Source organism: Saccopteryx leptura, chromosome 1, assembly GCF_036850995.1.
Source record: "Saccopteryx leptura isolate mSacLep1 chromosome 1, mSacLep1_pri_phased_curated, whole genome shotgun sequence".
In the NCBI taxonomy this organism is placed as follows: Eukaryota; Metazoa; Chordata; class Mammalia; order Chiroptera; family Emballonuridae; genus Saccopteryx; species Saccopteryx leptura.
In genome coordinates, this window is record NC_089503.1 from 127,727,360 (window position 1) to 127,742,750 (window position 15,391).

General features: G+C 37.9%; 1 protein-coding gene across 3 annotated transcripts in view; it reads right to left on the reverse strand.

Moving 5' to 3' along the window:
- Positions 1-15,391, reverse strand: part of ADCY2 (adenylate cyclase 2) — a 412,700-nt gene that overhangs the window by 90,256 nt on the left and 307,053 nt on the right. For all 3 annotated transcript variants that reach the window (XM_066374716.1, XM_066374707.1, XM_066374698.1), the window contains exons 9-12: positions 14,491-14,623; positions 12,783-12,959; positions 8,996-9,039; positions 4,316-4,396 (exon numbers count right to left, since the gene is read on the reverse strand). In XM_066374716.1, coding sequence (XP_066230813.1) covers positions 4,316-4,396; positions 8,996-9,039; positions 12,783-12,959; positions 14,491-14,623 — 435 coding nt within the window. The remainder of the gene's footprint in view (positions 1-4,315; positions 4,397-8,995; positions 9,040-12,782; positions 12,960-14,490; positions 14,624-15,391) is intronic.

Below are 15,391 nucleotides of genomic sequence, written 5' to 3' on the forward strand. Positions count from 1 at the left end.
AAATACTTTTATTGTCATGTTTTTTTCTTTCTAAATATTTTTTATTCAATTATAGTTGATGTACAGTATTATATTAGTGTCAGATGTGCTATCCAGTGATTAGACATTTATATAACTTACAAAGTGATCCCCTGGGAGTTCTAGTACCCATTTGACACCACCCATAGTTATTAAAATATAATTGACTATGTTCCCTATGCTGTACTTTACATCCCCATGATTATTCTGTAACTACCAATTTGTACTTCTTCTTCTTCCTTTTTTTTTTTAATTAAGTGAGAGGCAGGGAGGGTGGGAGGCAGAGAGACAGATTCCCCCATGCCCCCAGACTGGAATCTACCTGGCAAGCTCACTACCGGGTGATACTCTGCCCATCTGTTGCCTCTGCTCTATTGCTTGGCAACTGAGCTATTTTGGCACCAGAAGCAAGATCATGGAGCCATCTTCACCACCTGGGGCCAACTTGCTCGAATCATTTGAGCCATGGCTGCAGGAGAAGAAGAGAGAGAGAGGGAGAGAGAGAGAGAGAGAAGGGGAGAGAAAGGGAGGTGGGAGGGTTGGAAAAGTAGATGGTCACTTCTCCTCTGTGCCCTGACCAGGAATCAAACCCGGACTTTTACACACTGGGCCAACACTCTGCCCTGAGCCAACTGACCAGGGCCCAATTTGTACTTCTTAATCCTTTCACCTTTTTTCACTCAGCACCCCCAACCTCCTCTCATCTGGAAACTGTCAAAATGTACTGTCTCTGTCTCCTTTTGTTCTGTTTGTTCATTTATTTTGTTTTGTTAGACTTCACATATAAATAAAATCTTTGTCATGTTTTCTTCTTCTTTCTATGAATTAAAAATAGTATTTGAACACAGTTTTCAAAAAATCGGTTGAAAATACTAATATAAAAAGGAAGTGGTTCAGATCACTAACATAGTATGTTAACAAACATACATGAATAAATACATATCTCTCAGGTGTTCAAAAACAAACAAAAATTATATGAAACTATATACTCTTACACACTGATTGACTCATAGAAATCTGTTTTAAGAAAGTAGTTGACATAGAGAAAGAATTTAAGGACAAAACCTTTCATTTGGATACTGCACATAATCAGAAGCTAAACAGCAATACCAGACATAACCAAGCTAGCCAGGTGCACAATGCTGAATACAGTCACACATTTGGTAATAAAATTAACATGCATTTTCTGAAATAAAGTAAGGGAAAAAATCTGTGCATCAGGAAAAATATCTAGAAACAAATATCAACACTATATATGACCAAATAGTTTGAGCCATTAACTGATAAATTTATATTTTTACTTTCCTTAAATATTTTCATAATTAAAAATTATAACCAGAATCAAAATGTATATGCATGTATATATGTATATTTCTACAAGTATATATAACCTTATGTCTAACCTACCTCTATATAGGGAGAAAGTATATATATTAAGACATTAGAGCCTGACCAGGCGGTGGCATAGTGGATAGAGCATCGGACTGGGACGCAGAGGACCCAGGTTAGAAATCACGAAGTTGCCAGTTTGAGTGTGGGCTCATCTGGTTTGAGCAAGGCTCACCAGCTTGAGCCCAAGGTTTCTGGCTTGATCAAGGTCACTCTGTCTGTTGTAGCCCCCCCTTTGGTCAAGGCACATATGAGAAAGCAATCAATGAACAACTAAGGTGCCGCAACAAAGAATTGATGCTTCTCATCTCCCTTCCTGTCTGTCTATCCCTATCTGGCTTTCTCTCCGTCTCTGTCCCACACACACAAAAAAAGACATTAGAGATAAAATTCTATTTTACATAAAATTTCAAAAAAATGTTATATCTGTTCAAATAACAATTCACATGATTTTATTAATATAGTACTTTCCAATCCATTAATAATTTGTCTGTGGATTTGGATTCTTTGCTATCTATTTGGGAAGTAAAAGGTGAAGGCCTCTTAGGACCCAGAAGGAAAGGCCAGGGAAGTGTTACACTTTACCCAGTAATCACCCACTTACGATTTCAGATTAGTGCCCCTACCTGTATACAATGTTTTATATTAGGATGAAGGACATTGTGCACCCGGCTAATAGACCAGTATGTCTGAGAAGTGACATCTCTGGGTCTTCCTAGATAGCCCTGTGCCTGGAACCCCTGGAGAGTTGGAAGGACTCTCACAATGCACCGACCATGATGAGCTTGAATGTTCCAAAGACTCACCCACAAAGAGTGCACTTTAAACTGAGGCACAGAATCAGCTATGTACTCTAGAATGATTACCATTAAAAGTGAGAACTATAGCCATATATATATATATATATATAATATATATATTTGTGTGTGTGTGTGTGTGTGTGTGTGTGTGTGTGTGACAGAGACAGAGTCAGAGAAAGGGAAAGATAGGGACAGACAGGAAGGGAGAGAGATGAGAAACATCAGTTCTTTGTTGTGGAACCTTAGTTGTTCATTGATTGCTTTCTCATATGTGCCTTGACTGGGGGGCTACAGCAGACTGAGTGACCCTTTGCTGGAGCCAGCGACCTTGGGCTCAAGCTGGTGAGCCTTGCTCAAACCAGATGAGCCCACACTCAAGCTGGCAACCTTGGGGTCTCGAACATGGGTCCTCCACATCCCAGTCCGACGCTCTATCTACTGCCCCACTGCCTGGTCAGGCTATAGCAATACTTTTTGATTTAAGGATATAGTCTTTAGGTTCAGGGAGATAAACATTTTTGGTATTTCTTATTATTGCTCTAGCTGCAGAAATATGTAATTGTTCTGTTTTATGAGATAGCTGGAGGAAGCAAAGGTTGGTTAATATAAGAAAAAGGACAGAAAGTAAAATTTAACTATATTCATTTTCAGAACTGTGTACTTCTCAAACCATGAATCGTGTATGCAGATAACTTATTAAACTTACTGTTTTCTTTAGTAAGAAAGAAAAATATAATTTAAATATGCTCCTGGATAATAGAAGCTTGGAAATAAAATGAGTGAAACTTATAATGTAGAAATAAAACCAGCTCTTCATTAAGTTTCAGGGTCCCATGTTTCCAGCCGAAGCTTTAGTTATCTAATTATCTGTGTCGCACAGGTAGATAGGAAGTGCTCAAGGTTTCCCTTTCCTTGTGTCCTTCGCATCTACCATTGAGTTTTGTAAACCGGGAACACTTAACGGATGCTTGGGGAAGTGACTTAATTCAAACCACATGTTGCCTTTAGAGCACATAAAGGGATTCTGGGTAGGTATTAACTCAATATTCCAGTACATCTGAATTGCAACTGTAGCTCAACCAAGATACTTTATTATGAATATATGCAATTATATACACATACACACACACCCCACAGGGACACATATATACACTCATGTATTTCCCTCATAAACCCTATAAATATTCTAAAACCAATACTTAAAATGAACAATCTAGAAGAGGAACACATTGTGCAAAGACAGGTAACTTAATTTTGGAAACAAGGTTCTAAGTGAAAATTATTTACATTTTTTTTATTTTTATTATTTACATTTTTAAGAGTCATCTTTTCCATGGAGGCTTGACTTTTTATTTGGACCTACTGGTATTTACACTACAATTTAATTCAACAAACATTTATTGAAATGTACATGTGCCTAATGTGGTTTCAAAGGCTGGTGACTGTAATAATTTTCTCTAGGCCAGGGGTCGGGAACCCTTTTGGCTGAGAGAGCCATGAACGCCACATATTTTAAAATGAATTCCACGAGAGCCATACAACGACCTGTTTACGTTAGGCACTATCCAATAAAAATTTGGTGTTGTCCCGGAGGACAGCTGTGATTGGCTCCAGCTACCCGCAACCATGAACATGAGTGGTAGGAAATAAATGGATTGTAATACATGAGAATGTTTTATATTTTTAATGTTATTATTTTTTTTAATTAAAGATTTGTCTGCAAGCCAGATGCAGCCATCAGAAGAGCCACATCTGGCTCACGAGCCATAGGTTCCCGACCCCTGCTCTAGGCCATGAATGCTACTAGCTGGACTCTTCTACAATTTAGAACATAGGTATCCTCACATTCTCTGGTTCTGCATGGGAATAAATACATTTGGAATGGATGTTACATCATACAATTTAAAGATTTTCACATATGGAATTCTTATTGATCTTTAATATTACCTCCTGAACACATTTTGCTATGATTTTTCTATGTTTACAATCTCATACTGTTTATTAGCAATTTACTTGGAAAGTACATATTAGGCAAGAAATAGCATCTTTTGAAACTGTAAGGTTCAGAATAAGAGATGAATAATAATTTAAGATTAAGAAGTACTTACTTTTGTGCATTAATTCCATCAATTGCTTGAATCATCCTTTCATTCAATTCTTCTTCAAATCTTTTCTTTTGAGACTTGGTTCTACATGAAAAAGGAAATATAATGGGGAAGAATCATATCACTAAACTAAATATTAAGCCCATTTTTCTATGATGCCAAAACAAAATAAACAAGTTTATGAATAGCTTTTTCTTTATTAACAGGAGTCATTCTTGGATTGAGAGAACTCACTAGAGTTTTTGGTGCAGTAAAATATGGCCTTACCATTCACTTAGAGCAAGTTTTTTCTAGTTAATCAAAAGCAATCCTGAAGGATATGTACTTGGTGTTTGAGATAAAAGAACTTTTTGTCCTGAGAGACACATTAGCCCTTGACTGGTTGCCTTTATAAACTTTATTTTATGACAGAACACTGGCTTTGGAAATTCCACTGCAAAAATTTGGTTTGGTTGACAAAATAGTTATTACTAGTTCATGTTTTCATTGGTCTGTTTTCAAGAATTTGAAGAACTACCATTTTTTTTTAGGCATATCAAAGCTTAATTGTAAGTATTTAAATATTCCTCAGTGTTTGAAAGCACTATTCACAGAAAACCCCACTTATGTTTGCAGACCACTCACTTGGTCTTAGAAGCAAATAATCTTCCAGCCATAATATGATTTGCAAATAAATTATACCAAAATAATGAGTTCCACAAGGTTAATATGACAATTAGCATGAGAATAGTGTAAAGGAGAAAGCCAAACTAACAACTATTTTTAAAAGTTAAACACCTGCAAAGAGTAAAAGCTCAGGCTGGTCCTCTCCAAACTGGCCTGAACCAGCCTCTGTGCCTGTGTCTAGGGGTCGCAGGTCACCTAGTCCAATGTGCAGTGAGCACTTGGCTTCTCTGTGTTCTGGTTGGTTAAATTCCTGACTGACTAGACCTTCTCTTCTGGAATAAAAAAATCACATTTTTTTGAGTTCAGAACTCCTCTATATCTGTAGAGAAGAAGAGTATTACATATGCAATGTCATAGTTATCTGTGATTAATCTCATAAAATCATCATTAACGATATGATGGGCATTGCAATTCCATCAGCACCTGTGGATTTGTGCCTCTAAATCCTGTCTTCTTTGAACAGGCCAAGGGCAATCTTGTTTCAAAAACAGAATGATATTAAGTGATCCAGATCCAGAGCCAAATGAATTAAGAGGTGATAACATGCCAAATTCCATGGTGTTTAAAGAAGGCAAATTATTTTTTATTCTTTTTTTAAAAAAACAAACAACAATAACAAAAACAGAAACTTTAACAATCATCTAGTTGGACTCATTCTCATTTATAGGTGAGGAGTAAGCTTCATTTTAGACCCTTCATTTTGTTTTTAATCATCTCTAGACTAGACTTAAGTTTCTTGACTTCAATATGGTAGCTTTCTTTTTTTCAAAGTCTCTCCAGGTCTAAGAAGGAACAGTTGTACATAATTTGAGTTCACAGAAAAACAAAATCCTTCAATGTTATGCTTGAGGCTAACAACAGCATTGCCCTTGTGAATCTTTTTTGGGGATCAGCTTGGACAGTGCCTGCACAGCAGTCAATGCAATAAACATGGCACATGAATTAGCCAATAAACACATAAGATTTTGCATCTTTGTATTCACTAATTATTCAGACAATAATTACTAACCAATAGACAGTTTTCTTGTCTCTGCAATTTTGTGACTTCTGCAATAGGAATGATAGCTACCCTTGGGTCTGATAATCTACGCAAAAGTTCTTAACTTGCCAACCAAGGTTTTTTTCCACAGACTTTCAGCATTTCTGACCTTCCCATCCTTGTTCTGTCTCTGGGCCGCATCACTGGCCTTCTCATGGCTCACTGGCCTCAACCCCTCTTTCTTTCCAATTTTTCTCTATTGTTTTGCCCAAACTCCTTCCCTAACCCATTCTACCCTCACACCTGGCTTTTATATCTAAGGAGACATGAGAGGGTTGTGCGTTAGCTCAGATGATGCTTGAATAGCCCGTGATGTGGAATCATGGCCAGGCTGGTAGTTCAGATAGGTTTTATGACATAGGCCATGTGACAAAACCAGGATGTATGAGCGAAGACCAAGTGAGGAAGATTTGAAAGTCAAGTCCTCTCCATGAGGTCTTGGGGCCACCATAGATCACCCGACACTGAGGAAAGTGGAAAAGATATGGAGGAGGCTCTGAGGAAGGAAGGCAGGACAGCATAGCAGTTAGGGATGCAGGCTTTTGGACCACAGAGTCAGGACTCAATTCCTGGCCTCTGAATGACTGGACATTTTCCTCACCCCTTGCACCTCAGTCTATTTCCTTCTAAAAGGATAATGGCCACAGTGTCCACCTTGAAGAAGTATGAAGGATAAAATCAGATTTTCCATATGCCTCATGCAGATACAAATGATAACTTATGAGACAGCACTCGTCTAAGCAGACACTGCCCACATAATATTGGTGCTCTACTAGGCATTTCCTGCTGACATTTCAGAAAACAGACTCTTTTATATATATACTAGAAAGCCTGGCGGTCATACAAAATTACTGCTGTTCTAGATATTATAAATTGTAATTAAAATGATTTGTGCAAAGGTGTCTGCTAGTTCAAACTGAATTACCCAGGGCAGGCGGTGAGTATGCCCCTTTGCTTAGTGCCCCACGGGGTTTCCCCCTTCTACTTGCTTAATTGCTTAAAGTAGAGTGCAATGAAGGAAACCACTGGCGGTACATTTCTTAAGAGCCACCGCTAGCTCAATAAATAAAGAAAATCCTTTCTTGCCACGGTCAAATCAATTAGTTTCTAACTTGAAGTTTAAGGACTGACAGTGTTTACATTTAATATTCATGTCACCAAAGGAATGCTCAAAAATTAAAGTTTCTCCATTTGAAACTATTTTAATCCTTTTTGCGTTTCGGTCAGCATTACTCTGTTGTTTTTTTGCATTTCTCTCCTGCCTTTGTTCAAGGGACTCATTTTGTCGAGACAGGCTTTTTTGTCTTGCATCTGAGGCAAGCCTTGTTTCTCTATGCTCATCAGTCTCATTTTGCCGAGAAAGACACATTTGCTCTGTGACTGAAGCAAGCCTTGTCTTTCTCTGCTCAGTGGTTTCTTTTTGTCGAGAAAGCCGTTTTTGTGCAGCTTTAGCTCCTTTTCTCTCCTCTTCAGTGCTGTATTTTCTAGGAGGCATTCTTAAAAGAAATTACGTTAAGATGTAGTTTTTATGTAAAACAGATGATTGCCAATGCAAACAAATGTTCACCTTCCCCCTAACATGCTCAATTTGCGTTCAGCCTTAAATTGTTTCAAAAGCAGATGATTGCCAAAGCAAACAAATGTTCACCTTCCCCCTGACCCACTCAATTTGCGTTCAGCCGTGGCAACTTCACCCCATTGGCTAGTACAGTTACGCTAGCAACCAATAAGCTATCGGCGACAAACAGACACTTAAGCCACATATAATAAAGATATACCCCCCAAACTCAAAAACATTGGTATGTAAAGACACATGCAGCCCCATGTTCATTGCAGCATTGTTCACAGTGGCCAAGACATGGAAATAACCAAAAAGCCCTTCAATAGATGACAGAAAACAGACTCTTGAAGCTCAATTTCAGGGAGGGGCAGATAGATAACAGAAGAGATATCAAGAATAAAGTGAAAGGATCTTCAGACAATTTGTGTATAGTTACTCGCAGACATACTAGCTTCTATTATAATTGGCCGGAAGAGTCACACCTTCTAAAGGTATGTTAAGGGGTCCATATGTTCTTAAAATTAACTGGAGTTCTCTTCAATATGTTTTTTTACTTCAAACATAGTGCCTCAAAAACCCAAGAACCCAATTATCCTTATAACAGAAGGCTGTGAGTGTTGTATCTCACTGTTAAAATTGCAAATTTCACACAAGATGTAAATTAGAGCTCATTACCACAGTCATCCAGGGGGATTCTGGAGTGATGTGCATCCTTTGCCATGTTTTGCAGGTAACGATCTACCTTAATTATGTGTACTGTTTACTTGGATACGATGTATTTTCTACAAGGATAAACTCACCTCTCTGTCTGGAAGGAAAAGCTGACTTGAGTTTTGAGCCTTCCATTAATTATCCTAATTACTTTATAAGAAATACTTAATTCCTAAGCCAATAGTAAAGTTCAGCTCTGACCCCAAAAGCTAGAAAAACACGGAAAGAAAAGGCATTATTGCCTGTGATTCTATTGTGGGTGGCGACAGGGGCCTGGTGACATTGTGGGAGGTTTTATTCTTTTTTGAGAGGCTAGGCAGCCCTTCACACTATAGAAAGGCTGGATTTATCTTGATTTTATTTCTAAGATTTGACACACAAAAAATTTAATTTTAAGGAACATACTCATTTTTTAACAATTCAATTTTTTACTACATATTAATATGAAGAAGAGTCATTTCAGGAAAACAATTTCAGGTTCTACAGTGATTACCAGGTGGTGTTTTTCTCTCTCTCTCTCTTAATTCTAATAACATAGCACTAACAATCCTATTCTTAGAAGCTTGAGAGCATTTTAATAGGGCTTTTCACAAGTTGCTGCTCTTTTAGAAGTAGACTTCAAAATTACTTATAATTGATGATAATTACTTTCAGAAATAAATAAAAATAAACCTTTAAAAATTAGAAACTGGAATGTATACCATACCTTAAGGTGCGATTTTGAAAATTATGCTGACCCATTGGTACATCCTATTAAAAAAAGAAAAAGTTATTAGTTGCCAAAAACATTTTTTAAAAATAGTTTTGAAATGAAAATTATGTAAAACATATTTTTTTTATCATGGAAAGTAGCATTTAGGTAACATAATTACTTATGTGCAGAAAAACAGCTTACATAATTATAAATATAAAACAAGATTAAAAACTCAGTTTATATTTAGGATGTTGATTTCATCTATAAACTCTGGAAGTTGGAAGTATCAGAATGGTTGTCTGGATTTTTAAAATTTATATCCTGATATCTGAAGATACAATTTCAAACTCTGCCCTACAGAGAATTATTAGAGTTACTGTAGACAGCTTCCAATCATGTGAAAATGTAGTTAACATCAGACAAATATTTTAAAAGTGCTTTAAACCACAAACAGAACCACAAGATCTATAGTCAATCCTTACCGTTAAACTGGGTTGTTAAGAAATGGTACCATTGGTGAATAATGTGTATTAGGGGAAGACTTTGTAATGTATATATGACTGTATAACCACTATGCTGTATACCTGAAACTGATACAGAACATATTGAATGTAAACCGTAATTGAAAAATAAAGATTTCTCCTCAGGCATGACCCGAAGTAAAAAAAAAAGAAAGAAAGAAAAAAGTGAAATCATGAATCATTGATCAAAAAGAAGAAATAAACACATGAATACATGAGTGCTGGTAGTTCCTGAAAATACAAGAGAGGAAGACACCAGTTAGGGTTTACTTGTGGGGCACTTACTGCCAAGTGTTCAATAGGAGACTTAAAAAAAAAACACAAGATTCACTTTTATACAGTTATAGTGAAAATTAAAATAAAAGTTGGAACAAAAATGGTTCTAAGGAAACTTTGCTGCTTTATGTCCAAGGTTAGGTTAAGAAATATACTAAAGAAATACATTTATCTAGGTATAGGAAAAGCTTTTGAAAAAAATAACTGAACTCCAAGTTTTATTGCATAAAGGAAAATAACTCATTATTTAGCAGTTCTATCAATGTTGAATCAAGAGTCAATGGAGCTCTTGTAAGGACTGAATAAAGGAGTAACTTCTAGCAATGACCACTGTTCAACCTTGGAATGTATCAATAATGTAGATAGTAATAAGAATGTCAGTGGGATCTTTGGGAAAGTGAGTGAGGGGCACAGCTAAGTAACAGTCATATGGACTTCCTGTGTTAAACCAAGCCTCGTAATTTTCTTAAGATATCTTGCTGCTAAGGATCTCCCCAGGTTCTGTATCTGTGATTGGTGAGATCAACCAGGTAAGGAAACTGAGTTTGTTCCAGAGGTCCTCTGACTTCATAAACAGCTTTCTGAAGCTCAAAACACTTCCTTTGAAGGAGGCATCTTTACTAACATAACTGATTTAAGTCAGGAAAAAATCTTTCTGGGGATACCATGCTGAGATAATAAGGGAGATAGGCACTGTTAAGTCCTCTGACAATAAGGACTGATGAGAAATAACCACAATAACATCAATAACACACCCAGAAAGTAACTTTTTCACAGGTACACAAAAGAAACAGCACAAAAAGTCATGTTCTGATAGTTACACATGATTCTAGTTACATATGATTCTTATTTCTTCAAAACCAACCAACCAACCAACCAACCAACCAACCAACCTACCCACCTATCTACCTACCAATCAACCAAACAACTGCTGGTGAACAAAAAATCTCAATGAGAAATATGGTTATTAGCCATTAGCATTAATAATAAATATAGCACTGAGGCAAATTATTCAAACTATTATTATCTTTCACAAGAGTGATAAAAGCATTGACTTTCATTGACAACTAAATACTAGCCATCCTAGGATGCTTTTCTTCTGACAGTTCTAAGTGCTAAAAGGTCCCAGATGCCCTAGGCCCTCCTTCTTTGATCTTTTCTCTTCTTGATAATTTTATCCAGCTCTATGGTTTCAAATATCATCTAAAACCTGACCCCTCTCACACTCATATCTCCAGTGTGGGCCTCTTTCCTGAATTCTAGACTTACACATCCAGCTGCCAACTTCTTAGCTGCACTTAGATGTCTAAAAGGCATATTGATTTGAAGATGTCCATTAGCAAAGTCTTGATTTTTCCATCTTAAATTGTCTGATTTCCCCCTAGTATTTGTCATCCCAACTAAAGGCATCATCATTCCTCCTGCTGTGCCACTAAAATAAGTGCAAATTCATCCTTGATCCTCATTTTCACACCTATCCACTCCATCAGGAGTCTTACTTGCCTACGTTAAAATTAGACCCTGAATTTGCTTCTCATTGTTTCCACAACTAAAATCTTAGCATAAGTGGGTATCATTCTCACTTGGACCCTTGAAATCTTGCTCTGTTATTGCAAAGCACAATATACCATGATGCCCTTCCCTTGCTGAAGATCCTCTGGTGACTTCCCATTACACTTAGAGTGAATTAAACACAATTACCTTAGTGCAGCTCAGCCTGCTGACTTTCGTTTGCTTATTGTTGATGGCACTACAGCCACACCAGCATCCTCTCTGACCCCCAAAGACACCACGTTCATTTCTGTGTTAGAACCACTGCATTTGGTTTTCTCCCACCTTCTTTCCCAATTTCCTCCTCTCTTTCTTGGAGACTTCCCCACCTCTCCTAACCAGAGTAATCTCACCACTCACTCCCATAAACACTACTCCATTTTCTCTTCATCCTGGCCTTCAGCAGCACCTAAAATAATCAAGGTTTTTTGTTCCACACTTAGGTTCTCTTTCTTCCCAATAGAATGCAAACTCCTGTAGGGCTTGTCCTGGTGGTCTCCCTTGTTGATAGTCTGATGGATTATGGTCTTCTGTCAAGCCATATTTATTTTTTAGGTGAAAAAAGAACAAGGGAAGTTAAAAGGAGAAATAAAAAGAGGTCAAACAAGAATGCCAGCCTCACCTGTTGGGCTTGGGTGTGTCACTGTGACATGCTGGGAGGTGTGAGGCACAGGAAGAGTGGACATGCTCACTTTTACCTGTGACAACTTGGTATGTTTCTTATCAGCAGACACTGACAATTATGTAACAGTCCGTTTTCTTTTTTACCTTAACTCCATCACTGATACAGTTCATTTTACTCAGAGATTGTTTTAAAATCTAACAATCACATTGAGATTATTCTAAGCACTTAATTATATGTATTTTCTTCTCCTCCTTTCGGGTCTTTCTATTTTCTACCTGAAGCCACTTTATTGAAAATGTCCCTGTTGTAAGGAGCTCTGGGACTTGACTCTGGTGGAAGCTAGAGTGATATAAACAAGGAACTACAACAGTGGGCTGTACATTGCTGTTGACGCAACTTGAACATCGGGCAGTGAAGAGACAGTCTTCATGATGCTACTCAAACTCAGGGACATCCTGCCTTCACTAGTTCTTTCATTCCAATGCTCAGGCTTTCCATTTAATTATATAAACACAAAACACAAAGAACAAACCTGGACTTAAAAATAAACTTCAATTGTATTCAGTTGCTACTGTCAGCTGTAAATAACACAGCCTTAGGTTATAAAGTTATTATGCAAAATCACTTCAGGTTAACACCCCTAACAATGCGGGATTGTCACTCATCCACACCATGACAGCTGTCTGTAAGGGGCCTCTCTGAGAGGTCAGAAATGGTAAACTCGCTTTATGACAGACAAAACTTATTTTGGCAGGTGATGCCTTTTGGTTTGGGGAATAAGACTTCCTTTAGTGCCAAGATGCTTTAGAACAGGGGAGGAACGTACTGTGGTGCTGATCTTGCCGTTCTCCGTGGTCATGCTGTCTCTGTGGTGCAGGTGTGCAAAGGGCTTGGCCGCCCCCCAGGACTCCAGGTACCGAGTCATGCGCACGGAAGCTCTCATCTTGGCTCCATCGAGGGTGTGGCGAGGTCTGAACAGGTGTTGAGGACTCCGTCGTTCTCCCTTGGGGTGAAGAACAGAGCATTATACCTGGAGTGCCAAAGGTCCATACCTTCTCCTTCCTGCTCGGCCCCTTCAAGAAGTTTTCCTTGACTAAGTGTATTCCTTTAACATCAACCTCTTTACCTCCATGGCTTCTGCCCCCTCTCTGCAGTGCTACTGGTGTGCAGTGTTATAAGCTGTTTGGGCTGATATTTTTCTGGACAAATAAAGTTACCTGTAATTTATACACAGAAAAAACATAGCCATTTAAATGAGCATTTTTATAAAGTAACCCTTTTTTTAAAATACATTTTTTATTTATTCATTTTAGAAATGAGAGAGAAAGAGAAGGGGAGAGGAGCAGGAAGCATCAACTCCCATATGTGCCTTGATCAGGCAAGCCCAGTGTTTCGAACTGGCGACCTCAGCATTTCCAGATCGATGCTTTATCCACTGCGCCACCACAGGTCAGGCTATAAAGTAAATTCTTAAACAGATGTGCTGGGATGTTTCAACTTTTTCTTGATGGGTGAGTCTTCCTAAAGTGATGGGAATAGAGATTGGAGCTGTTTTCTAATGTAAAATAGCCTGGCCTATCCATGCTTTGGTGTTCTTTGCCTGAACACAATGTTTTTTGTACTCATTTTAAAAAATCTTTTCCCCATAGCACCCCCTCCCCATCACCCCACAGCTTTTCCTGCTTGTCACCCATCTGTCCGTGGATCAACTGTCAAGAGAACTAAAGTTTGCCTCCAAAGGTAAACCTGGGGTTTGAGGGAGGCTGCCAGTAGTAGACATCCACACACTTGACCCTGTTGATTTTGTGGTGCTGGTTTTGACAGTGTTGGGGTGTTTCTTGCTCATATTTGCACCATTTAATGGCTGTGTGATTTAGGATAAGTTACATAACCCCTCAGTGTTTTGGATTCTTAATCTTTAAATAGGAACAATACTCGCTTGGCCGGAATTTGAGAAAGGCTAAAACAGATGAGAGCTCTAAGACCCTCATTCTGGCTCTCATGTGGTGTGAAGAGAGGAAGAACCTGGTCCCAGCTTTCGCGGTGGGTTGCTTGCTCTTCCAGGAAACAGAGGATTCATTACATGGATGTTAAACATGTCTGTACACATGTTCTCACACAAATGTTCATGTGATAGTTCTTAATCTCTTAGAAATTACTTGTTTCCTTTTCCTTATATGCTCATTCTATTTCATCTCCTTAGATTTTTATCCTCTGATGGCCCAAGCAAAATATTTCTCTTTAATTTCCCATCTGCCAGGCTGGGCCCAGAAGCATCATGAACTGACATAGACTAACACATACAACCTTGTCATAGGGAGCAAGTATTTCAATCACTTCTTTAATAAATACATTTAAATTCATTATTTAGAACATGTTCCGTAATTAAAGTGCCATATGCATTTAAAGTAAATTTTGGAGACAAAGACCTATATTGATTCTCAACTAAAAAGGATGATTTAGGCAGTAATTTGCCCCTCTGTTTTTTAATCACAACAGTCACAGGCTAATTATAGGCTCTTTACAATACCGACCTTGGGGTTGATTACAAAGTAGGTTTTCACCAGGTGCTGCTTTAAATATGGATCCCTGATGTCACCGTCTCCTTCCTCCACTTTATAAGCGCCATTCAAGTGCTCCAGGGTGACAGAGGAAATGTGAACCCGTCTGAAATTCCATTTTAAAACCACAATCAAGATATATAAGCATATCTATGAAGGAAGATTTGCTGTTTATTTGTGATTGCAGAAATAATTCCCCCCCCCCCCCAAAAAAAGAATAGGCTGTATGTTCCTGGTAAAATGGACTGTGATTAAGGTTGACAATCCATTAACCAGAGCTTTAGAAAGATGCTTCTAGAGATCAGAGCTACTCCTATTTGGAGAGTGTCTGCACTCAGAGAAATCTGCTTCATGGGTGTAGGAAATAACAGCAAATGAAGCTTGATCATAAAGAATTTTTGTGTATGAAGATATTTTTGAAACGCATGACAGCGCATTTTAGAAAGTGTACTGATCTGTATAAAAGGATGAGTTTTCTTTCTCAACATTTAGTCTCAAAGTTCTCCAAATTATAGCATTTACATTGAAATTCTCTTGTCTGAAATATGCTCTAACCCGAGATGGGTGCCACAGTTTTCTCATTTTATTAGTACCGGTTTCAGAAGTCACCAACAATAGAAAAATGCTATATGTTCACTGCAGTATAAAACATCTTCAACTTATGTCTCTATTCATAAATTTGCAAATAAGTAAAAACCTGTAATTAGGATCTGAAATCCTTAGTCTTTGACCATTGATTACAGGGGTGGTGGAATTGGGACTTGACAGGTCATGTTTATCTGATTAATGTAAGAGACTGTAGGGCATGAATAACAGAAATCATCCAACACTGAGCAGTAAGTTATTAACCTGCTGACCTCTCATTTCTAACCAT